This window comes from Taurulus bubalis (assembly GCF_910589615.1).
Source record: "Taurulus bubalis genome assembly, chromosome: 17".
In the NCBI taxonomy this organism is placed as follows: domain Eukaryota; kingdom Metazoa; phylum Chordata; class Actinopteri; order Perciformes; family Cottidae; genus Taurulus; species Taurulus bubalis.
Genome location: NC_136605.1, coordinates 8,174,102 through 8,200,211, shown reverse-complemented (window position 1 = coordinate 8,200,211; position 26,110 = coordinate 8,174,102). Strand labels below are relative to the sequence as shown.

Here is a 26,110-nt window from a genome sequence, read left to right as displayed (position 1 = left end):
AATGAATGGTTACTCGTTAAAAAGTGATTTTAAAAAGGATGCATCGGCAATGCGTTAAATAATCACATAAAAAGCCGACTTTGTGAACAAATAATAGTCTGAATCTACTCAAAAATGGAAACAATTACTTTTTCAGCACATTGTTCTCTCAAACACGTTGCCTTCCTTTACTTACGTGGCATGATCCCCTGGCTGACCAACTCCTCCCTGGACCTTCTCTGCTGCAGCTTCAGCTGGAGAACTGAACGGCGAGACGGAGACAAGAAGCAGAAGAAACACAAGTCAGTCGGTGCAGAAAGAGTAGAAAACGCGGCTCCCACAGAAAGCCACAAAGGTAGCAACATTACTCACAATGTAGGTGCAAGTACAGAAAAACATCAAAGAAGGCTTTCTGTCTGTGAATACACTAATAATTGTGACATGGAAGGCTCGCCACAGAGGTTTTTATCTCCCCGGTTAGCTGCTGATGAGCAGAATTAGTTATCTGTGGTCGTCTGTGAGAAGAAGACCAAAAGGTTACACACTACAGGGGGAAAGGAAACACGCAACATGAACACACTAAGAAACCACGGCGCAGTTTCCTGTTTCAAGTAGTTGATTAAATAGCAGCGTGCACACCTCACTGCTGCATGTGTCACAGCTCATCGGCACAGAAGACCGTGTGACCAAGACCGATAGAAGGAAGGAGATCCACATGCACACGTTTAATGCAACTTCATTCATCCAGTTTATTATTTTAAATTACTCTCCAGACATGTGTGATTCGGTCTTTCCACTCAGGTGTACACGGAGGCTCAGACACAGAATATCATTTAGACTCCTCCAGCTAAGTGGCATTTGCATTTTGGGGTCATGGCTCCACATTCACACGATCAGAGAAGCGATGAAACTCGTTCTGACTCACCATGTTTTGAGCAAACCGTGCATTTTTTTCAGGTAAAAAAAAAGAATAGCGAGCACAGTTTCCCAAATAGAAAGATAAATCATCAGTAAATGATCTTCTGCAGATCAGCAGCTGCTGCATATCTGGGTCATGGAATCAGCATTACAAGTTTAAAGAAAATGGCATCTCAAAACATTTTTGATGGAGGCCTCTTTCAGCTCCACGCCCTGACCATCTGCAGTTACGATATTAGCTCACACCTTTGCAGTGCAGAGCTGTGGCTGAGGTGTTGCAAAGTGGGATACGTGAGGCAACGACCAGTAATAAGATCCTACTTTGAACACATGACATTGCCTACAGTGTAAACTGCATGCTGCTAATTTAATGCAATTACACACCAGATCCTAATTTTCTAAACATGCACACTTTGCGTGTAGCATTCTCTCCTATACACAAAACCCCCGCTGCTGCGTCATTCTGCCGGAGCAGAGCTGATGGGAAAGGACAAATCCATAAAGTCCAAATTTACTGCTGCCACTTCTGGGCGGAAGCCAATCGCCCCAAACTGTAGCTCAACTTTCCTCGGGACAGCGTTCCTACAACACGGGGGAACTTGATCAGCAATCAGGTTAAGTTCAGAAAACCAGCAAACTAATGTTGCACATGATTTGTACAGAAAACGCATCTAAAGAGGTGGATAGCGGGCCAGAAAAGTGCCTGAGAACATTTAGAAATTACTCACCAAACTGCTGTAAGAACTTTATTCAAGTACAACTCAGAGGACACTTTTATAAGACAGCATATACATAGTACCAATAATATATTAAATATAATTAAAGCATTGCCTCCATGTGGTACAATGTGCTGTTCTAAACTCCTTTTTGGCCACTTGGGAGCAACATTAGTTCTAATTTAGAGTCTTGTTTCTGGCCACCTGCTGATGGAAGTCCAACATTCACTCCCCTTTTAGCTCCGTTTTGGTCTCCACCGACTCCCGAGGGAAACGTCTGGCCCCTAAGCTGCTAAATGCAGCACTGTGTTTGGTGTTTATTGCTCTTTCCATCTCTACACAAAGAGACATTGACCCCAATACATCAAATCATGACTTCCTTCCTTTCTGTTGGCCTGCTCCGTCATTAATCCCCTTTAAATCTCACCTGCGACGAAAGCGCTCATCTTTCTCATGCATATGTGCCTCTTGTTCCACAAAAGTTCTGTTTGGTAACATGGAAAGTATAGGCTCAATATGGAAAGTATAGGCTGTGCCACTGGGTCTTATTGCATGGAGAATCTGCACACAATCAGTGTGTCCTACGGTTGCCTGAGGAGATGAAGAATGAAAACATTCCTCCTCCGTTTAATTTCTGTGACGAGCACGAGGCCGACGCGGGATGGGATGGCTTCTCACCTCGGCAGCGGTAAATATTTAACTGCTTCCTGGAGGCAAAAACAAGGCCAGACTAACGAGACGCACTAAAACGCACACTCGTTACAGGCATGCAAAACGTGTGCAAGCATACGCAAGCACGCACATTAAATGTGCAGAAATATACACACATCTTAAAACCTCATCTTACTGGTGGTGTAGCATGAACATACACTCGCATTCCGGAAACAAACCCATGCACGCACGCACAAACACACACACACAAACACACAAAACACATGTTTTTGAGGCAGATGATTTGTGCCAGGAGGTGACAGGCAAGTGATGTGATGTGCTGATACAGGATCTATTCTAGGAAACTGTGCTCATTGCTGAAATGCCACCGCATAACGGCGAGTGCACCCTCACTCGACAACAGTCTAATGCAGACAAGATCGATTCTAATAATCCCCCATGAGGGCCTCGCACGGGGAGCCAACCGAGCAGCGTAAACACCTTGTGAAAGAAGAACTTACCGGCAACTCGGAATTCAAATTTACAATTAATACCCGAATGCCGAACGTGAGATTTCAAAGAAAGTTGAGCCGGGGTTTCTCCAAATGATCTCTGGCCAAACTGCAGCCGCTTTTCCCGAAAGTCTCATCATGAGAAACTTGCGGACTATTACAACCATCGGTGTCACCTTTCAAAACACTGCTTCAAATTGTAAGCACATTTATTCTGACCCTTGTGGATTTGTTGTCTGTAATTTGTCCAATTATTAAAATCATGATTGAGTGCTATTAAATGTGCTTCCTTATCTACATGTTTCTGTACTGGAGCGGTTGTGTTTCTGTCAACTCGCCTTCATACCTCTCGGCACAGCACTTCCTGTTCTTTGTACCCTCTGTTTTTATCTCCAACCTGTGGTCCTCCACTGGCGCCCTCTGACTCAGTTTTCTATTTGTGTCCATGTTGTAACTGCTTGGAACTCAATCTCTCCGTGCGGTCAGCTGAATTAAAAAGGACTGTACTGTCAATTGCCAACAAACACACAGGAAGAGACACAGGAAGAGGAGCGTGGTCACTCGTGGTGGGAATAAGTCTTGGCTTTGCTTGGTTGAACTTCTGTCAATTTATCTCATTATTCCCACTAATTGTAATGGCGCCCGTGTGTTTAAAAACCTGCCTTGCCAGAGTCCACAGGAAACCCCACTCAATCAGAATCCTGTTTAACATGCACCCGTTTCACTATGATGTCTATAATAATAATAATAATAATAATAATAATAATAATAACCTCAAATGGTATTTTTAGGGGTTGGCTCTATCCATCATTACACTTTAGACGTCCCCGGCGGTCTCTTGGAGTGCGTCCTTTCCTAAATGGGTCCAAACTGCTCTCCGTCCAGCAGCTTTGGTCCGAGGCCCACGGCGCTCTACAGTCAACAGGTTGCTGGGTTCATGCGCTCGAGGCAAAGTTTGCTGTGCCCGGGCTGGCCGAGCCCCAACTGTAACCCAGACGCTTGTAGAGTATTTGATCCACTTAACACCTGACCCCAGAAAATAAACCTGCATGACGCTCAGAGGAAGGCCGATACGCTGATGCAACGTTCCGTTTTATACGTTGACAGTAACCAGCTAATATCGCCCTCGTTGACATTTTGGCGAATTTACTGCACTGAAGTGCCGCTACAGTCAAAGCATTCCCCCCCATCAGGCTACGCACACCATCAAAGCATCACGTGTGTTGGTTTGCCTTTATGAAAGCACGACACACAACAGGTATCCCACCTTGTCTGAGACTCTGACAGGCCTGGCGCTCCAACTCAAACCGCAGGGCTCTCTCGTCCATGTCCCTGCTGATTGGCGGAGGCCTGAGAGGGGCCGGGTCGATGCGGACAGCGGGCATGTGCTCCAGCATGGCGATCAAACCGTAGAGTTACTCTGAATCACACTCGGGCGCGGAGAAAGCAAGAAGCAGGAAGTGGGATTGCGGTTGAATCCAGGTGTTGGATTTATGCCGCTGTAACCGGTCTGTACATCCACAAAACTGAACAATGTAAATCCTCTTGACGATTGTAAAGTTGCTATGAAGGAATATTCTTCAAAGCCAAGTAACATACTATGAAAAGAAGGGTTGTGCAAAGTTTCTGAAATCACAGATCAAAAAGGGATTTCTCCTCCTCATCAAAACTGTTTTGAAAAAAGCTCCTTGATTGAGCTCGGTTAGTGTCCTCTACAACAAAATCCTCCTGAAATGTATTGAGTTGATTAAATAAAAAAAGCAATGTTATATATATATAAATATATACAAACACTAAGCTACTGCATGAGAGCTACTGCACAGCTTTAGAGGAGCTTCTGCTGTGTTTGCTGCAGCTACAGGACTGAGTAAGACGTGTGTGTCAAATGTCGATGAATCCGTGATCCAGCAGTCGGTCCCAGCTGCTGCTGTACTCAGTCATTCAGTCGCTGACGGACACAAACAGGCGCACACGCACGCACACACAAATACACACATGTTTCGAGCGGGGCCCCCGTCCCTCCTCGCCAAATTCCTCTCACTTAGCACTTCTGATCTGAGCTCAGTGCGGTGTCGATGATATGCACCTGTGTAGCACCTCTCTTGCATCGTGCATGCAGGCAAAAAATCATTACACACACACACACTAGACTAGAGCATAGGGGGTCAACAGGCAAAGTAGCCAAAGTCAGTAGCGCGGCAGCAGCTTCATTATTTGTCCCACAAAATTATCTTAATTTCTAAATTGGCCAATCTAATATCGCCCATCCCTATCAGATATAACTTTCTCTCGTCCATTGCTTTCTAGGAAGACATGAAATTGTGCAAGAAAATCATTTAAGCCATTTCTTTGAAGCCAGCTACTAACTAAATGTATATCTGCATCCACAGCCGCACTACCAGCTGATGTGTTCTCCTTCAGCGGGTCAATAAAGTGTGCAACCTGCCTGCCTGCATCGCTCCCTTTCAGCGTCCCCTCTCCCCGCCTGCTTGTCAGTATAAAACACCTGTTCCCGTCCACTGACAGTTTCATTCATCACCATTATTAAAGCTCTGTCCCCGGTGACATCAGATAATGTGGCATGACATCAAAAAGGTGAGAGGGGAGCCCCGTTCAAGATGGAAAAAATAAAAAAATAACGAAGCGCTCCCGTCTCATCTGTCAATTTGCAATTCAATGAACCGCCGGTGCCTGTCATGTTCACATTATGTTGATGAAACAAATTAGATGGAGGCGGCAGTGCCTGAAAAAAACAAAGAAATGATTGCAGGCATAAAAGGCCCGTCTGTGTATATGGGTGCGCGCGTTAAATATGCAGAATGATGCGTCTGCTGCATCACAGGTTGTTTAGATGCAAGATGTGGTGTCCCGAGGCAGAGAAGTCCTCAGTGTGAGGAGAGAGGGGGAAACGAATCAGGGCTCTGAGCCGCCATTACTTCAGATAAGGGCCCAAGCAAAAAACACGGGCGGGGATTATCCCGCTTTGCTCTGTGTGTGTGTGTGTGTGTGTGTGTGTGCGCTCTCAGGAAGAGTGGATCTACATGCGTGTGTGTGTGTGTGTAACAATGCGTTCAACTCTGACTAATATATCTGTATAATTTATGGAGCATTAAGAGTATTCTAAAGATTTGTTTGCATCTGACTCAGTGCCCGTAAAGAGTGCGCTCGCAGAAATGCTGAGATAACAGCCAACAAAATGCTCGGGGCTCCGAGTGGACTGTAAAAATCTCTCTCTCTCTCTCTCTCTCTCTCTGATATTAATCTCAAAGTAGCGGTTTGGAGAGGAAGGGATGCTGAGGTCCTGTGGAGGTGAAGGAGGTATTTTGCTATTATCGGTAGAAGTAATTGAATATCTCTACAACTGCTATACAGGTGGCAACCTATGAGGAATCTATTGGCCAGCAGGGGGCGACGTTGAGTCTGATTGCATAGAAGTCTATGAGGAGATGACTACTTCTCACTTGATGTATTACCTCAGTAAACATTGTAAACATGAGTTTATGGTCTGGTTTTAAGTCTTCTTAATACAGCATGATGCATTTTTTGTAAATTATGGTCTCATCTAGAGTCAAATAGACCTGAGATCGTCATGTGTACCGTGGTAAAATGTCCAATTTCCCTTAATCGGTCCCAAAATATATTATTTAGTTTGCGCAAATAATTTTTCCTTCGTCTGAGCCTGCAATATAGTGGCTGGCTGAGTAATTCGATACTCTTCCATGCCAATAGGTAGCGCAATAATTACCTACCATATATACTGTATTATGCTACAATGTGACATTTTGTAACTTTTTTGGTTGAGAGTGTGCCGCAGGATTTTTTTGTTGTAGAAAATGTGCCGCGGCTCAAAAAACGTTGAAAAACACTGAAATAGACCATAGAGGGTGCTTTAGGGCGTGGCTCCCTTTTGATTGGCAGGTCGGTCTGGGAGTTGTCTGTGTTTTCATCTTAGAACTTTAACCCCTTCACAGTATGTTTTTGAGTCATGAGAGTTAATTCCAACCACCTAAAAATGTCCTAATCAGTGTTCGGTTGTGCTTAGCTCCACCCTCTCATGTCACTTCTGGTTGCTAAAAAAAAGCCTGAGACATTGTGTTCACCAGAATAGTACGGACCCAGAAACACAATGCTTCCTGTCACCGAGGCATGAAAATGAAACTGTTCAAATAAATGAAATGTTCAAATCAATCCCTCCAAGTCAAAACTGCAAATGTGAAGCTCTGGTGGCTCCAGAGAAACCAAAGTGGTTGCCATGTCAGATGTCTACAAAGCCCTCAATGAACCCTGTGCAAACCAGATGTAAAAAAATACAGTTTATATCCAGACGTATTTCCTGCGTGACCCCTGGGCTCGACCTCTTTAACCCACAGAGGTTCTGGCCACGCGTTCATCAGTGTCTCGCTGTCATCTCTGGAGAGGGAGTCCATGGATCTATTAAAATCATTCCCTGGTATGTCACTGAGAGGAAATGATGAGACTAGAGGTCAATGGTCATTGCCAAAAGTAGCTGCCGTCAGCGAATGTGTCAGTGAGTGTAGTGTGTTCATTAAAAACCTGACTCAATACTTCAGAGAGAGCCCCAACGGTGCCCCGCTCGGGAATACGGGAAATGAAAGAAAGACTCTGAGAACACGGAGGAATAGTTAGAGCAGCTTCAAGAGATCAGGCTCATGCTCAATGGGAGCTGGATGCAGTGTATTTGTTATTATTATTATTTATTTAAATCTTTTAGAACTTAACTATGGCTATAAGCGTTATTTTCACATTCTCCACAGGTATTTATTGCAACATATCGGCCTCATCTTGGGTTTCTTCCCCTGTGCCTTTCCTAAAACAAGACAAAGCTGTAAACAAGTGTCAAATTAACTGCTCCTCCCCCTGGTGTTGTTTTACATGTTACTGTAATGCACTCACCAGATTGCTGCTCACGCTATTTTATGTCCTAAGAAAGTTATTTGCAATCTCATATATCCACATATTATTTATTCCCTCTGTTAAGGTTTTATACAGCGTCCATATAAAGCTGCTGACTCAGTCATACCCAGTTTCCAACACACTCTATTCCCTACTATCCACTTTAAATGAGTTGTTCAAACCTCAAAATGAAAATGTAGTTATTAACTATTGATCCACGTGTCAGTCAAACTCTTCTCACTTTTCTTGCAGGATGAATATTGCATTCAATTTCTTTCTGGATGAAGCATCATTTATTGTGTTCTGGGGCCATGAAATTGCCCCTCGGGTCCAAACCCCCAGTTTACGCAGTAGTTTTCCTTCAACAGGATTCAGTGACATCTAGTGGTGAGGTTGCAGATTGCATCCAGTTTCAGGTCATTACACATTGATTGGAACATAGTTATGAATATTACATTAATAAATCCTACACACTGCTCCTTTAAGTCGCTGCATGCACACAGAGCGTCCTCAAACCCACATATGAATTCTTCCTTTGACCTTTTATTCTATTTGGTTCCTCCGGAGTACTCCTGCCTCCACAGATTCCCCATTACACCAATCCCGTTTGTCACTTCAACCAACCCTGCTCTGATATTACATCTCGCTTTGCTCTTAACCTCTGTACTCTCTCCAACTGGTTTAAATAGCAGCACCAGCTGGCCTCACCGCTAAATCTAGAACTTCTTCAACCGTGCAGCACGAGGCTAGGGTTGCACACACACACACACACACACACACACACCACACACACAGGTTATTCAGGGCTGCTTCACAGGATATGAAGGAGCATAAAAACAAAACTTGGGTCCAGATGGTGTTCAGTTTAGGAACCATGGGTTCATATTAGTTTGTCTTACAAAGAGCAACGCTGGTTGTAGTACTTGTATTGGCCAGAAGGTGGAGACATGCACACACTTTAAGATAGAGGGCTCCACCACAGGTATCAGATTACTAGGTCAGCTGTTTACTCACTGGAACAGATGTATTCAGATTGCACTTCTGAAAGACAAAAACAAAAACAGAACCCATTCTGTGTCCTTCTGAGGAAAAGAAAGAGAGGGAAAAATGAGATTTGTTTCCTTCATCCATTCAGTGGAAAAGGGTTTACACTTAAGACACCATGTCCTTTGTCTTTTTATTGTGATTTATCCGGATATCTCTGCGTAGATTACATATTTATTTCTGCTCCAGAGTTTACTTTAATTGGTCAAATGCTCGTGCATAAGAACTTCCACTGAAACAACATGCCGAGACTCGGGACACTCAAATGTTGACCAAAGTTAAGGTAATTAAAAATCTGATCTTGGACATTTATAAAGAAGAAACAGAGAAAAAATACGAGCTCTTAAAACAAACATATTACGAAATAGGTCCGAAAGCTACAAAATTACTAGCTAAGAAAATACTGAAAATACTTAACCCGGAATCAGGACAAATAAGTAATAACTTGGATGAGATCGACACTGCATTCCAAACATATTACAAAACCCTGTACTCTCAACCAAAACTGGAAACTAAAGAGAATATAGAATAATTCCTAAAATCTATAGCCCTGCCCTCAATTGGAAAACACCAGAAGGACAACTTGACTCGACAGATCACCCAAAAAGAATTGGAGAATGCAGTGAGTAAATTAAAAAACAATAAGACACCAGGAAGTGACGGTTTTCCAGCTGAATGGTTTAAGATCTTTAAGGAAGAGCTGACTCCAGTACTTATGAACTCCTTTAATTGGACACTTGAAAAAATGTCAACTCCACCTTCTTCGAGTGAAGCTATAATTTCTGTCATCCCAAAGGAGGGCAAGAATAAAATTTTATGCAGTTCATACAAACCGATTTCAATTTTAAATCAGGACTACAAACTGTATGCATCCATCATGTCTAGGAGATTGGAAACCTTCATCCCTGATTTAATTGACAGCGACCAAACCAGTTTTGTGCAGGGACGACAAACCCAAGATAATATTAGACGCTCTCTCCATATTATAGAAAACATCGGGAAATCCAAATCAAAGGCTGTATTGGTCAGTCCAGATGCTTAAAAAGCTTTTGACTGTGTGTGCTGGGAATATTTGTTTTTAGTTCTAGAACGATTTGGTTTTGCTGAAAAGTCAATTAACAGTATTAAAGCCCTATATTCGGCCCCGACAGCAAGAATAAAAATAAATGGACGTCTTACTGACCGAATAAAATTGGAAAGATCCACCCGTCAGGGGTGCCCCCTCTCCCCAACCCTTTTTGCACTTTACATGGAACCCCTGGCACAAGTAATAAGAGAACGCTGCGATATAAAAGGAATTCTGATAGATAATAAGGAACATAAAATAGCGCTATATGCCGATGACGTGCTTTTATATATCCGTGATCCAGATGTCTGCCTCCCTAACCTCTTAGATCTCCTAGACATATTTGGTACATATTCAGGATACAAGCTAAATGTGCAAAAAAATCAAATATTGCCATTTAATTACAACTCACTACCCCTTATAAAGCAAAGGATACCCATTAACTGGTCTCAGAAGGCAATCAAATACCTTGGCATTTGGTTAACCCACAGTACTTGTGACTTGTATAAAAAAAACTATGACATTTTAAACACAAAAATTAAAGAAGATCTAAATAACTGGTCAACACCCCTATTGAATTTAAGTGCAATAATTGATATTATAAAGATGTCCATTTTACCTAGATTACTGTATTTATTTATGTCGCTACCAATTAAAATCCCAGCCAGACAATTCCAGGATTGGGACAGACAGATCTCAAGATTTATTTGGAACGGAAGGAAACCACGGGTTAAATATAGCACGTTAATTATCAGTAAGGAGAGAGGTGGTATGTCCCTTCCTAACCTTAAAGACTATTTCTATTCTGCCCAAGTAAAGGCAATAGGTATCCCAGTACAAGCAATGATCGCAGACCGCAAACTTATGCTAACGTATCGTGACCAACTGAACCCCATTGTCTCATTTACCCTCCATACCTGGTTTGAAGTTATAAAGCAATTCAATTTGTGGAATCATTTAAGAAAACTCAGATGGCTTGAATATGATACAGAATTTAGGCCAAATAATATAGATTCTAGATTCAGGTATTGGACAAAACAAGGTATTACAGCTTTCTGCACAATAATGGAGAAAAACACATTGCAAAGTTTTCAGGCACTGAAGGAAAAATTCAATTTGGAAAAGTTGGATTTTTTCAGATATTTACAATTACGGCATTATTTTTTTTTAAGAAATCCGGAAACTAGAAGTAACTATAGAACATAATGAAATAATACAATTAGCAGTACAGACATACACGAGTAGCTCTAAATCAGTCATTTCAAAGGTTTACCAGGGAATTACAAAGAGCAGAGGAGCCACCACAACATATATCAAGGAGAGATGGGAGAAAGAACTTGAAGATGAAATATCCAGTCAGCAATGGAAGAATATGTGTGAAACCGTGTTCTCGACTTCCTGTTCTATGTACTGGCGTGAATTCAGCTGGAAGAACCTTGTTCGTTTCTTTATTACCCCCAAAATGAAATGTTACTTAACTACAACAAACCATACACATGCTGGAGAAATTGTGGGGAAGGGACAGCGAACCGCCATCATATCTTCTGGAGCTGCCCTAAAATACATCTGGGAGAGCACTTGGACAATGATGCAACATATTCTGTGGCAACAGATACAATTTACATGCAAATCACTTTATTAGGGTGATCTACCAGAAGAAATAACAGGAAATGACAGGTACCTCCTAAAAATATTAACAGTAGCAGCACAAAAAGCAATCACTCGTAACTGGTTACAAACCAACCCTCCCTCAATAGAAAACTGGACTGAAATAATTAAAGAAATCCACGAGATGGAAAGAATGACCTTCCTTCTGAGACTGAGAAGGGGCAAATACATTACATTTTTTTAATTGTTTTTTTTCTTTATGGCCCACTTGGCCAGATGCATGGTTAATTCCTTATATTCCTTCTTACTTTTGAAGGTTGTTTGTTTGTTAAACTGTAAAAATGCCCAAAAAAAAAAAACTTCCACTGAATGGAAAAAGCAGAGGAAACTAGTGCTATAAATATCACTCTTTTACAGTCGCCTAACATGGGGTTCTCTTTTTATTTTGTATTAAAATAAATAAGTCAAACCAGACCGCACATGATTCACGACAGAATGAAAGCAGTCCAAGTGATCTTGTTATGGGCTCATTGATGTTATGCAAACAGAAAGATATTTCTCTCCAAATACACGCTTCAGAATAATGGTACAGTTTGCCATAATAAATCGATCAATATGAAATGCTTCAGATATACATTCAAATATTTATATAAATATAGTCAATCTTTATCAGCTATCTTTATCTCCGCTGCACATAAAATACCAATATTATTTTGCAATAACTGCATCGTCAAATCCAAGCACCCACAACAAGACACCAGCTCAAAGCCTCCAGCTGGAGAGGTCGACAAATTCAACTGTGAAAAGAAAGCACAGCAACCGTAGCTACAGTATGTCTATGTGAGTTACAGCTGTCATGCCAGGCAAACGTGCAAATACTGTACATAGTACACACTTTCGAAGCAATATGCTCCAATACTACTAAACTACTTGCCTGGCCTTGTAAGGCCAGTCAGTAAATATCTCCCATTAGATTTGCTGATTAGCAGGGATTGAGTTTTTAAACTACTTTACTTGTCAGCTCTCATTGGCTCGGTCTGTATTGTGCAGATTAAAAATACTATGGAGCAGGTTGGTTGCAAGTCATTTTGGCAGGACACACTCTGGGGGTGTGGCTAAGATTCCAGGAAGAGAGAGGCGGTGGGTTCAATTGGACCCTATTTACACTCGTCGTTAACGTGCAATCGCTCATCTGTGTGTGTGTGTGTGTGTGAGATTTAAAAATATAAATGTGTGTATACTGCTCCTAGAAAACGCTGCCACCTATCAGATCAAGCGCTTCCATCAAATAACAACGAAAGACATTCACCATTTTGCCCATAATTGTGCAGCTCTATCTGTACATCTGCACAAATGAGAAAACAACTTGAATGCTAAGCACTCAGGATGCGATCAGATCTGTCCGCAATGACAACTATCTGGAGAAGAAGAAATCCGCCCAACAAATTGAAAGGTCACCTCAGTCCATCTCCTTCTGCTCACTTAACCGAGTCATAGAAGTGATAGCTATTGCACACCAATAAAAAGTACATATGAATGCATGTGCATTGTTTTTGTCTTCTTTTTTTTTTTACACACTAAAAACAAACTCCATAAGGCCCCTTTAATACCAGGTGGAAACGGGTCCTTTCATCTGGACCGAATATCAAAATCCACAATGTTGTCTGCAGCCGACACGGCTGGGAACAGAGCATCCCCGTATCAGCGTTCCTGTCAGAACAAGCGGTGTGTTTAAAGTGGACACACATTTCTCTGAGTGTTTGGGTCAAGTTTGAGGTCAACCGTGTTGTTTCGCCGCCATTTGAAGAAGTGCACTTCACCAAAATACAGCACGTGCACGTCATTCCTCTTGTAGCTTTAGAGCCCGTGTGCGTAAGCAAGCTGGCCCCTGAGAGTGTGTGCACTTGGAAGACAGCGCTGGCTGTTTATAATGAGGTAATTGGAAGGGGGACCCAAGTATGTCTGAAATGTAAACTCCAGCAACAGCTAGAAGCTCTACAGATGCTGGAAAAACACACGGAGGCACACAAACACCCTCTCCCTCCCTCTGGGAGCATTTTACTTCTTTGCATCTTCAAACAGTTGAACACAAAAGGAAATAGCCCCCCGATCATGTTCAAATTAAATCCGACGGGACCACAGGTTTTACTGCTCGTCTGTCTTCCTAATTTCACAATTTGTGTGCCGCTCGAAGCCATTTGATGACACAAGTAGAAGCGGTTTCATTTGGAGGGTAGAAGAAGAAGAAGAAAAAAAGGCCACCTACCGTCCTTCCTCTCGCTGACTGGCAGCAGATTGGGGGCGGGCTGCAGGGACAACTCCTGCAGCTCATTGGCCACAGCTTCACTCTGAGGGCTGGGGATGAAGGCACCTGCAGTGGGTCTCTCTCCAAACTCGGTCTCCATGGTTACCGGGGATTCAGAGGGAGGCTCGCGGACGGACCTAGAAAGTGAAGAAACGCGTAAAACGACCACTGGGAGCGATGCACACAGAGCCACGTGAGCCACGAACAGCCATGCAGGCTGTGCATTGTATCCACTCGCCATAAACAACACATGACATCCTCAGCCTCTGGCACCTCGGGGAGGAAAGTAAACCCTGATGACCAGATACACACTTCTCCTCACCCTCTTTCCAAGATAATCAATATTCTATATAATATTTCTCAGTATCTGATATTACTAGCAGCACCCTGCATAGATAAGACTGATCCCACTCTTTTATTAGTGCCATACAAAACGCTATGTGTAAAATGAGTGTGCTCTTCATTAGAATGTTAAAAGTTACATTCATTGTACTATATTAACATAATAATTACTGGCTAATGCAATGTTCTGTGTTCACCATTCGATGTGATTCGGTTCACGCAGCTTGTGTGAGTTCAATCAGGACTTTTGTGGACTCTATTCATCTCGAGAACGTAAAAAAAGGACCACATGTGTTTTGTCAAGCAAAGTACCGCCTGACATTTGCTCAGTTGGCTCTCCTCGTGGTCCCCGACGGGGCTCGGCTCCTGAAAGCTGCCAAAAGCAAAGATCAACCGAACTGAAACAAAACTCTTCATCGTCGCTGTATCTCGTGAAAAAGCTCCAACATGCCACTCATGTAAAACAGAAATAGTGAGGCGTGTTCTTGCTCAACAATATCAGCTGGAGCATCACTCACGTGGAAGCGAGAACATACGACAACCTTGGCTCCGATTAATTTATAGGAAAATTATTTCCTATTTATTTTTTCCCTCGGTTCTCATTCTCAAAAAGGGAAGGCGTCCAATTTTTAGCTGACAACCACGGATTTTGTCGGTAAAAATGACAACTTGAACTCTGACGCCCAAACTGTTCGTATAAAAGAAATAGATAAAAAAGGTTTTGCACTTAAATTAGAGCAATGCTCATAAATACCAGGGCTGCTGAGGGTCACGCTCATGTTCTGGCCTGCAGTAAAAGGGTTGCCTCAGCTCGTTACCTCGATGAAATATCGCCTGAGACGTCGCTTCAAAACGGAGCTAACGGTCCAAATGAAAACCCACTTTCAGAGACAGCATCATTAAACCGGTGCAGCTGTTATTTTCGCCCCACCAAAAGCAGCCCTGTGACTCATTTCATTGGCTTAATGTAGCTGCAGAACATCCCGGCATGTTTGTGTTGGAATGTAAACAATGTATTGAGTGCAGGCTCTTCAAACAGTAACGTCGACTCAGAGATGAGAGCTCACAAACCAGAGAGCAGAAAAAATGACATGTTTACTGGATCTGTAGACGACTTGGAGTGGAGTAACGTGGAACTCCACTTCAACTTAGGCTCTGCGAAATGTTTTATTTTTATTTTTAAGAATAAAAGGAGATATGAAGATGTTGACTGGCAGAAACGTGCAGATGTACATACCTGGGTTTTATTTCCTGTTAAACCAGCAGCCGAAAGTTTCCATCTCACTGGATCCACTCAGTCTAAAACCAAAGTGAGAGGAATGAAATGGGTTAGATGTCATAGAAACAGCTTTTTAATATACACATATTAAATACAGTAGTCTGTTCAACGGCTTAACGCAATATACTGCGACGGTAACGTGACTTCAAGAAGGAATGCATCATCCCTGATCCCAGCCTGTGATAAAGGAACACGTCGCTGTGGACTGAGACGAACGGGTTCCTTTGGAAACGGGTGTTTAACAAGCTCCAGAAGAAAAGCGTCTGAGAAACTGAAGCTCACTGATCAGACTCAGGAAGAGAAAGCCGGCCCTCAGCAACAACCTGGAGACGGAGAAGAAGCCTCATGCTGAAGAGGAGCCGATGGGTGAGCTGAGGGCCGGGCAGGAAGTCCTCCTTCAGACGATGGAGCAGCGCCTTGAGGGACCTGAACTTGAGACTTGAGGAACGGACCTCGAGCAACCTTGAGATGGCCACCAGGCTCCAGACTGAGAAAGAGGCGAGTCAGTCCCATCGACTGGCCACCGAGGCTGAACCCAAATCTGCCACTTCCTTTGGTTTGAAGGAAAAAGGAAGTGTCCTCTCACACTCACAAAGACAGGAAGCTCAGGTGAAATGGACACGAACGTGACCCCTAAAACAACAAGTCAATAAAAGAACAAACATCTCCACAAAAGAAGTTCTCCCTGTGTACTGTTTTACTTTTGAGTAGCTGTATAGTTGAGCTGTTACTACAGTCTACTGCAAAACATGGAGGGAATAGCTTTACTCAAATATACAGCCAGAAGTTTGGGATTAACCACACTCACAAAGAATAGTGAGCAAACTGTGATTCGTTTTTTTTTTGTACTTAAAATCAACGATAACAAAGACAAGTCTTCCAGAGCTAAATCACTGTGTTTTTTATGTTTTATTTTTCTAAATAACTAGGCCCAGCAGCAGCTGCTGCAGCAGCAGTCAACAAGGAATTGACAGCCTGTGTCCACACAAAGCCAGCGTGCTGCTGCGCTCCGGCATTACGCAGCGTGCCGTCCTTCATGCCGTGAACACGTACCTCGGCTCGGTCTTTGTTCCCGGGAGGTCCCCATGTCGCTGCCTAACTCAGGCGGATACAACCAGGGAGACGAGCAGAGTTTTGGGGCTGGTCCGGGGAGGCTGACAAGTTTGTGCGATACACATTGTGAAGTCAACCGGGATGGGACACGTGTATCATTTCCGGTTTAAACATTTTTTTTCAAAATACAACTCTTACCGTCGACTATAACCGGAAATAAGACTTTAAGATAACGCTCGCGATTGTTTAGGAAAGAAACATCTCGTCTGTCCGTAGCAGTCATCTCGTGATGAAAGTGAGGTGGTCATATGTAAAACATAAAATATGTTAGTCCCTTTTATTTCGGTGGTAGTGGCACCAACTCTTGGATCGACAGTGAAAGGTTCAACAAATTAAAGGGGGAGCGAGAAATCATCTTGACATTTTATCAAATGTATATAGTAAAAATTAAAATGAAGCACACACTTATTGTGCTGGAATAGTACCCGGCCCCAGATATTCTGCGTGGTAATGCAATTATGCACAACTGAGAAATTTAAGAAGAAATCACAAAATATTGGTACCCTATTTGGAGTCATGACATCTAGCATATTTTTAATCAATATTCGAGAAATATGCATCTTAAATAGTTTTATATTTTATTTAAATAAGAATCCAGTTCTTGCTATGGTCAAAAAGTAACCACTAGGGGGCGACATAACCAACAGCACAGGCGCGTCGGCGACCAGGGGCGGACCCTTTCTTTCGGTAGCAGAACTGGCGGACAATATTTTTAGACGGACCAACATGGCGGCAAAACAAAGCTAAACAAGTGAGACGAACGTGTATAATAAACCTGTAATTTATTTTTTTGTTCATGTGGGAATGTTCATACCACCTAGATAGATATTTCCATCCCTTTTCCAGTTTTTATGACAACACATTAAGTGGCATTAATGTTACAGTTTGACAACGGACATACACATTAGCTAATTTATCGCTAGCTGCCTGTCTGATTCACAGTTGATAATGTGGGGGGAAATCGACCCTCCGATTAGAACACAGCCGAGTTTGTGTGAAAGTGAAGACGAGAGTGATTTACCAGAGGAACCCGTGACACTGTCACCAATATGGGAATTTAAACGCCCCACGGAGGCCCAGCGGCCACGACCAGACACACAGGTGAGACCAGCAGCGTCAACTTAACCGCTTTCTCTGCTTTGGTGTACAACGCAAGCATGTGCACACTAACACAATAACAAAGGCCGATGTGTCTGATTGTCACACGCAGTGCGTGAGTCAGGCGGAGGAGATCTGTGTCAATGCCATGGTGGACGCCTTGGCCATGAGCGGAAGCCAGGTGAAGAGCCAGCAGAAAGGAGATGCTGAGATGACCCTGAAGCAGCGCAGAGAGGAGCTGCTGCATCAGTACAGGAGCAAACCGCTGGTGTTCCTGGAGAGGTACCATGTACGTGGACATGGCTCAATGTGTGTTTATGTACACCCACACGTGTGTTCTGGGCAGCGGCTGATCAAAATATGTATTTTATATTCAACGTACTGACAAACATATTTCTTTGCTCCAACCTACCTGCCCCATGTCTAGGCCAGCCTCAAGCCACAGAACCTGTCAGCGTTTGCCCACGTCAGCTCAGACCCACGGGTTCTTCACTACAGCGAAGTGATAGAGAGACGGGCTGTGGCGTTCACCAACAGGATGAGGGTTCGAAACCAGCGCTACGCCGCCCTCAGGGCCCTGCAGAGGGGTAGGGGCTTTATTTTTTGTCTACTGAAACAAATAATATATTGATTCATGCCAGTCAAGACTTCTTTACTGCAAGAATTGTCTGGACTCTCTCAATAAGACAGTTTACTCATTTTACCGTCGCTGTGTTAAAATGACTGGAAAGCATTCATAAATTGTCAGTGTATCCTTTCAGTTTACACCAATATGTACGGCATATCATATAATTTACACTTGCCACTAGTAGTATCGTGCAGATAGTTTGGGTTTTACTTGGTAATAAGGCTGCCGAGATATCTGCTGCTTGTATACACTGTACCTGGTGACGTATGTCGACTGTGCGTCATCCCTTTGTTCCTCTGCCTTCTTTTCTAGATGGCGAGTATTTCAGTGAGGAACAGATGAGGATAAGGGAGCCGCTGTTGTATGAACAATACATTGGCCAGTACCTGACTGATGATGAGGTGAGAGCCTGATACTGTGCCAGAGCGGCCATGGCTTTATTTCAGTTTAGGCAGTTTGTGTGTGTTTTTTAAAGTAACTTCTGAATGATAAATGTTTAAGGTGCTGGAGCGCTCCCAGGAGGCCATGCAGGAAGAGGCACAGGGGGGACCAGGTGCACCAGCGGGAGGCACAGGAGGGCTCGCCCACCTCCTCCTCAACTCCTACCAGGAGCGTCTCATCCAGAATCGCCTGCAGGAGGAGCAGGACAAAGAGGATGGAGCACGGGAGGAGGAGGAGGATGAGGACGACGGTGAGAGAGGCTGAATTTGTGCAACAACTGTAGTTTCTGTGCTCTTCTGGTTTCCGTCGGTCATCGTGCGGCTCTCTCTGTGTTTCTACTGTAGGTTATTCTGTCCAGCAGAAGCAAGGGGAGCCCACCCCAGAGGAGAAGGCCCTGCTCAGGGAGGAGTTTGTCAGTCAGATGCACCAGCGCTTCCTAGATGGCAAAGACAAGGATTTCAACTACAGGTCAGCCACACCGCCACTTACCAGGCATTCATACGGCTGCGTTTGTGTTACACAGACATTGAGCATTGTGTCACTATGGATATCTGCTGAATAGAAAAAAATATTCTAATGAAACAGATGTTTGATAACCTATGTAAATAACTGCTGAGTGAGCAAGATTTATGTTTATGTTGTGACAATAAACAGGATTTTGTTGAGCTTTTAACTCTAATAGCCTTCTGTCTCATGTGGTGGACTTGCTTGTAGTGCCACCTTGTAGCTATTTCCTTTGTAAATAACAGTGGCGCAGAAGAACTTGATATTTTAAGCTATTAAAAGAGGCTAATATCGTTGAGATCACATTTGTACTTAAAATGTGAGTACTTTTCTATTATTAGTGCCAATCTTCTAATGTAAACACATTGCAGAAGCTGGTGTCCTGATCACTCAAGCCTGCAGGATTTTAAAATACGTTTTTGTTGTGTCTGGTCATTACAGTGAGGTGGACGAGAACCCCGACTACGACAACTTGGACATAGTCAGCAGAGATGCAGAGGATAAATACTTTGATGAAGATGACAATGAAGAGGAAGAGGAGGAGGAAAATGATGAAGGGGAAAATATGACAGAATAGTGTCTGTAGTAGAAGTAACAACTCCTGCTTTGATTGATCTGTAAATACAAATGTACAAAATAAGGATATGTATTCCATTTAATTTTACACATTGAACGCATGCAAACATAGTAAACATAATAAATATTGTTTTGGTGTCTTTTGCAAATGTAAATACAGCTTCCTTCTAACTAAAGGGCTCGGCATGTGTACCCTTTAATTACCATACGACTGACAGTTTTATACAAAATAAGATGAAAAAAAAGAACAATGACCTAATTACCCCACTAGAGGAGAAAGGTTTTTTTTGGCTGACAAAAAACACAAACACACTTTATTATTTAAAAAAAAGAATAAGAAATGTACCTCCTTTTATCTTTAGTTTTTAGGTTAATGTGTGGATCTGCATCTCCAAAAGCTGAGTATGAAATTCATACATTTAACACTTACCTGGTAAGAGCTTGCAATACACAGCAGATAATAAAATATCAATTTGTATTATTATTCCAAATAACTGTTTATAGAGATCTATGAATTAATTGAGGTAATCAGCAGATATTTTCATACATTTAATAACCACTCACAGCTTTACCTGGAATAAAAATGGAACTATTACGCGGCAGCCGATCTGTTGTACCAAACATACATTTCCCTCCAACTTCTCATTAATAACACTTCAAATGAAACTGTGAATGACTCAAACTGTGTTATTAGCACATACTTTATTTCATTGACTTGACAGAGTGAATATGACATATGTCTCCTTTTAAAAACTTAAAAAACCTTGCAAATTTAAGGAAATTACTGAATTTAATCAAATATTCATTACTAAACATTCACAAACTATATACCTTATATTAGAAGTATACACTATTTGCTTAAATAGAGTGTGTAGGACCGTGGCTGCATTCCATCTAAGTAGCTGATCACTGCATTTTAACATCCGTTAAAACTAGAAGCAGTCGTTGCAAGTAATGCTCAATAATCTGACTGCTGTCTGAAGTATTTATTGTTTAAGACCTCAACACAAAATGACCAATATATCGTTGCATGAATCTCTGCATTGACTGAAATATTCAGTAGATTTGCTGTGGATAATGTTCTGTTGAGGATTCAATGCACTTTGCATTACAGCTTTTGAAGAGGTATTGTTTGCTTCAATCTTCATAAGGAAATGTGCTGTCATGGCATGTGAAAGTAGAGCTGTTTATTGTGTCCATGTTAAACTGTTTCACAAAACTGCAGTATATGCAACCATAAAACAACAACTTTACATTTGCTCCAAAACGACCAGAACGATTGATAATTGACCACCAGACAGTGTCTTACCTCTGGGATGTCCCGACAGGAAAAGAAACCGAATAATTGCTTCAGCAAATCATTCCATTTTTTTACTTGGATTTATTGATGATACATGTATTCATTAGCAAGTGTTACAGTTGTGTTACATGACAGTAGATGAGGTCTGAATCACAAGGGTGTGAGAAATCCATAAAATCCAATACATGTTTCTAACTATAAAGTGGAGTTAAATTAAATTCATTCAACATCCATCAACATCCGCCTCCCAAGGAGCCTCGCGCTGCAGTCTCCGCCTCCAGATTGAAAATTAATCGCGCAAAGCCGCTGCGGATCTGACCTGCGGTCTGATCCACTATAGCAGAGCACTTTAAGTCAGGATCACTTCTGGATTTTTATTCTTCTTTCAAAGAGGAGAATGTTCCTCACACAAGGAGGCCTGCTCAGAAGATGTTGGTTCTCTTTGGATCTACCTACATGAGAACAAACATTCTAGTGATGAAGTTCAACAGACCAGATCCTCTCTCTCTGATACCTGTCAGCTGTCCTTCATCTCCACCTCATTCAACCAGACTTCATGCTCTTGTTCAAGCAACACAGACTGGACTTTTCTCACCGAGTAAGAACAACTGAACTGGAAAACATCAAAAGCACTTATTGCTTTTGTTTAAAGTTAATAAATTGCTGGTCTTTAACATACATATTTAAGGTAAGGTATACATTTTTTTTTACTTATTTTCATAGCCTTATTGTAACATGTATTCTTACCAGTAGCAGCTCAAAACAATATAATTTACAGTTTTTTTAATAAAGTAATAACATTAATATTGAGTTAATTGAATTAAGTTCAGACTATTGGTTCGGCCCTCCACAACGGTCCAAAAGTATACCAGCAAAGAGCTGTTTAGTGAAATTGAGATAAGAGATTAAGGACGTGTTGCCTCGGTCTCAGAAAGAAAGGAAACGCTCCGCTAACCCTCTCGGTCTAATCCAGACCTGCCTGCAGCTGCTCAACAGGCAGGAAGCTGCTGGAAAGGTTAGACATGTGACTAAAAACTCCTGTGATGAGAAACAAAGTGAAGGGTTGTCCCATGAAACTGGAGTGAAATCCTTTGAAATGGAGTTCAGTTTATTTTTTCATTTGGCACTTCTCTTTATGGGCAGCTATACACAGAAAGACCAAGTAAAATATTTGAGAATCAAAAGTTCATTCTTATACATGCGTTTCTCCTGCTCTGTATCGGGCATGATGGTGTCTCAGAAGTCTGACTGTTCTTTGTTAGAGTGTTTTAGTTCAGGTCGGTTACTTCCTGCCTGCTGCAGTAGAAATTAAAGTAAGAGGACCTGTAAAGAAGGCGGGACACTAACCAGGTTCAAAGGGCTGGAAATTGTTCTCCTATAAAAAAAGAACATTGTATAAGTATGACAGTAAAACTTGCATCTACATTGCTTTCATTGTACGGCAATGATGAACCCTTTCCTTTTTATTGGTTTATTGATGGGAACCACATGAAAGGCACATGCTGTAATACAGCTGACGATGGAACAAAACTTTAATTTCTTCGTGAACTCTGAGGGTCACGTGGTCAATGTCAACAACAGGGAAACCATTACAATTTAAATGTGATATTCGTAGTAATTTGTATGAAAACTTAAACTAATTAAAAAAATGATCGGTAGATAAACAGCGCCATCTAGTGGGCAACATATTTCAGTGATTTTGAAGACTAGAGGTCCGTAAAAAAACGTTTGTCTCTGTCAAGTCTATCGATACACATGTGTTCATTGGCCATCCCTTCTAGTGAAGTGATAAGGGTGTCCCGCTATAACACTTGAGAAAATGTGAACCTATATTAATCATTAATCACTCCGACAAAATCTTTAAAAACAACTGCATGGTCATGGAGGTGGTTTTTATTTGATGTTAGTGGAGAAAACCATTATGCACTAAAATGTAAAGCATGTTACAAAAGCACCCTATTTCACGTCATGCTTAATGTAGAAAAGTGAGCAGCTCATGTGCTTTTTATAAAATGTCTTTTACACTATGATCAGGAGGGTGAAACCCTTTTCAGTAGCATTATGGAAGTCAGGCGGACCGGGTCGCTACATGTTAGGAGGATTAAGACGTTTCGAAGAGCTCCTGCTCTCACCCTCCATCACTTCCGCTCAGCCAGTCTCTGAAGGAGAGCAATGACTGTGTCCTGTTTGGAGGAGAGCAGCTCCATGGCTGTGGCTATCCTGCCGAGGGACTCCGCCATCCGCACCTCCCTCCTCTCGCGCCGCTTCTCTCTGGCCTCCACCCGGCGGCGGGCCACCCGCTCCAGGTAGGCCTGCTCCTCCTGCTGCTTCAGGACCTCCTGGAGCAACGCGGTGCTGGTTCGCTCCTCGCTCCCTCTCCGGCTCGGTCCATCGCTGCCCTGCGGCGCTGTGGCGGATAATGAGGTGGAAGTGGAGGAGGTGAGAGAGGAGGAAGCAGGCGGGAAAGAGGAGGAGAGGCCGAGGACATTGCGGTTGTGGCTCAGCGGCGCCCTGTTGAGGCGAAAGGGCGCGACGCCTGGCGAGAACGCCGGCGCTTTGCGGCCTGCGTAGCGCGACCCGCTGAGGTCGGCGTTGCCCGTCAGGCCAAGGGAAGGCGGAGTCGAAGCCGTCTCTGTGAAGCACGGAGAGGAGATGAAAGACGGAGATGGCACAATGGTGGCTGGGTGAATACTGGTCGCAACGATGTCACTGTTGAGGACGATCAGGGGCTTGAGCTCCGGAGCATTTGTTGGGCTCGCGGTCGCTGTAGTCATTGAGCTAACGGCAGCAGCGCTAATGAGGATTTGACTGCCGGGGGCCCCGTGGCCCACCGAGTCCACCCCACCGGTCGAAGCAAAGTCCCCATTGGGCCGGATGATGGTGGTGGGCTGCGGGAACTGCGGTTTTGCGGCGATCTTTGCCAGAGGACCAGGCAGGGCGGAAACCTTGTGTCTCTTGTTGTTGACGATCTGAGTGCCAACGGTGTCACAGAGTGTTGCGTCCATCAACTAGAGAGAGAAGACCGACACAGAGAGGCGGAGAGAGGAAAACAAACAACACAAGTTATTTGCAGCAGCCAGGTCAGGTGATCATCAGTTGATCTCTCAGCACTAGGAGCGTGCGTCTGCTTTCAGTTGCTAAGCTAGGATTGCACAACTGCCGGCGTTGTAGGATGTTGGTTTAGCAAATGGTCAAATACATTTATTTGTCTTTTAGGTGAAATATACCTGGCAAACTCATGAAAACTCATGAACTCATGAAATAAAACACCAGGAACATTGTGGGTAAACATGGTTTGGGGTTGGACCTTGGTGTCTGGGTCAGAAACTATAAGAGGTGCCTAGTGTTGTTTGTTTTTTTAAGTGATATTGTGTGAAAAGAAAAAAAAACATTTCTGAAGGGAAACACTCACATCGAAGAATTCCCAGGACGTTTTGGCGTGTCCCGTCTCCCGGCTGCGGTCCTTAACCCTCTTGTATGTGACGATGAGGTTGTTCCACTTGCGGCGGATCTTCTCAACAGGAAGCACGTGGCCCTTGGTGGCCATCTCCTCCTGGACGCTCTGGAAGAGCTGCGAGCGCTCCCGGGTCTCGTACAGGCCCCAGCGGCGCCCGACGGCCTCGATCAGACATAACACGGCTTTGGAGGAGAAATCGGAGCCGGAGGGGAGCGTCTTCTCCGAGGGAGCTGCTGGCATCGCTGCAGCTGGAGGACAGGACACAAATAGACTTCGATTTTTTGGTTGTTGTTATTCCTCATGTGTAAATGTGTTTGAAGGAGATATACTTAGTGTTTCTGCAGTCGTGAGAAATCGGGAAAAGTTGTAGGATTTGAAAAAAAGCAATGACAGGCCTGGAGGCTGATTTGACAAGGGCGAGGCCGAGTTGGAAATGGTGACGTCATAATCCTGTGCTCCAATCAGGATTGTCGGGAGTTGTTTAGGAGCATTAAAATATGAATAAATAATAGCTTGATATGATTTTATTTCAACCTGTTTTAAGAGCCTTTAACTTGAAATACACTGGAAATATATGAGCTCACTATAAATTCTACCTGAAGCTCCAATTCAAGACATATTGGGATCTGAAAACCATCCTCTAAGAACTTGAGAACTTAATGAAGTTAAATAAAAACTCACTGCCACTGAGCTATATTTGTTTTAGCCAGCACCTACAGGTTTGTTAACACAACAACGGTCATGTGTGGGACGTTCAGACTCTGCATTGTTTCATTACCATGGCAGAGGTTGCTGCAGGAGCTCACGCTGCCAACAGTGAACCTGTGATCCACTCACCTGGAGCGATCTTCAGGTACGTTTTTCCATCCCCTGATGTGGTGAAGAAGCGGTCTGTACTGACAGGATCTGATGGAGGGGGCACACAAAAGGCACATACGATTTTATTATTATTATTTATGGTGAATGCTGATTTGTAGATAGAAATTAACCCCAAAAGATGACATTTTCTCATGATAAAGCAGCTTCACTCACACAGCAGCACGGGAGTAACTGTCGCGTCAGCCAGCTGCTCTGCAGCCTGATCCCCTCCTCCTCCTCCTCCTCCTCCTCTGCATGCGGTGTCTCCGCAGGGCGCAGGCGACTCCCGACTGCCCAAAACCAGCGCAGATGTCTCGTCGACCGCTTCGGTCTTCACGTACATCGTCGCGACGTCGCTGCAGCCTCCTGCTCGCAGGTTCGCCTCCATGGCCGACACCGACACGGACGGCGGGCCAGAGCCCGTTTTGTCTGCGCAGGCGTTGAAGCGGGAGAAAGTTTGCAGCTCGCGGGTCTCGGTCGGTGGTGGTGTTCAGCCTCGGTGTGTGCCGCCAACGTCATGGCTCCCCGTGCGCCGGGTTAGTTACGTGCGTGATGGACGGACACGCCACCTCGCTGTGTTGTTTTTTTCACGAGGGGCAAAGAAATGGCTGCGCTGTCCACCTCGGCCGACGGCTGCGCAGGGCGGCTGCGCAGCGCAGCTCTCCGCACAGATTTGCTGTTGGCAACTGTGACAGTGACGTCGGCCGCACATGCCATACACAGTCTGTGGCAAACGCAGTAAACGTTAAGTAAGCTTTAAAAAAGGAGATTATTGTGAGGATTTCACCTCCATCACGCAAT

The 26,110-nt window shown here is 43.5% G+C and overlaps 3 protein-coding genes across 3 annotated transcripts in view; 1 reads left to right on the top strand and 2 right to left on the bottom strand.

Annotated features, from left to right (window-relative positions):
* Positions 1-13,813, bottom strand: part of LOC306749665 (myocardin-related transcription factor A-like) — a gene marked incomplete at its 5' end in the record, with an annotated part of 31,858 nt that extends 18,045 nt beyond the window's left edge. Inside the window, 2 exon segments of the mRNA XM_079232980.1 lie at positions 176-241; positions 13,675-13,813. Coding sequence (XP_079089106.1) covers positions 176-241; positions 13,675-13,813 — 205 coding nt within the window.
* Positions 13,814-17,321: 3,508 nt separating this feature from the next.
* ccdc97 (coiled-coil domain containing 97) lies at positions 17,322-19,799 on the top strand. The gene is made up of 7 exons (XM_079233672.1): positions 17,322-17,548; positions 17,658-17,834; positions 17,973-18,132; positions 18,486-18,574; positions 18,675-18,864; positions 18,959-19,082; positions 19,560-19,799. Exons 1-7 carry the CDS (start codon positions 17,396-17,398, stop codon positions 19,693-19,695), a joined length of 1,029 nt encoding a protein of 342 aa, XP_079089798.1. The 5' UTR covers positions 17,322-17,395; the 3' UTR covers positions 19,696-19,799.
* Positions 19,800-22,889: 3,090 nt separating this feature from the next.
* Positions 22,890-25,934, bottom strand: LOC306749458 (uncharacterized protein). The gene is made up of 4 exons (XM_079232753.1): positions 25,484-25,934; positions 25,289-25,357; positions 24,407-24,699; positions 22,890-24,002 (listed from the first exon to the last, which is right to left on the bottom strand). The coding sequence occupies exons 1-4, from the start codon at positions 25,695-25,697 to the stop codon at positions 23,133-23,135; spliced, it is 1,446 nt and encodes a 481-aa protein (XP_079088879.1). The 5' UTR covers positions 25,698-25,934; the 3' UTR covers positions 22,890-23,132.
* Between the last annotated feature and the right edge of the window lie 176 nt (positions 25,935-26,110).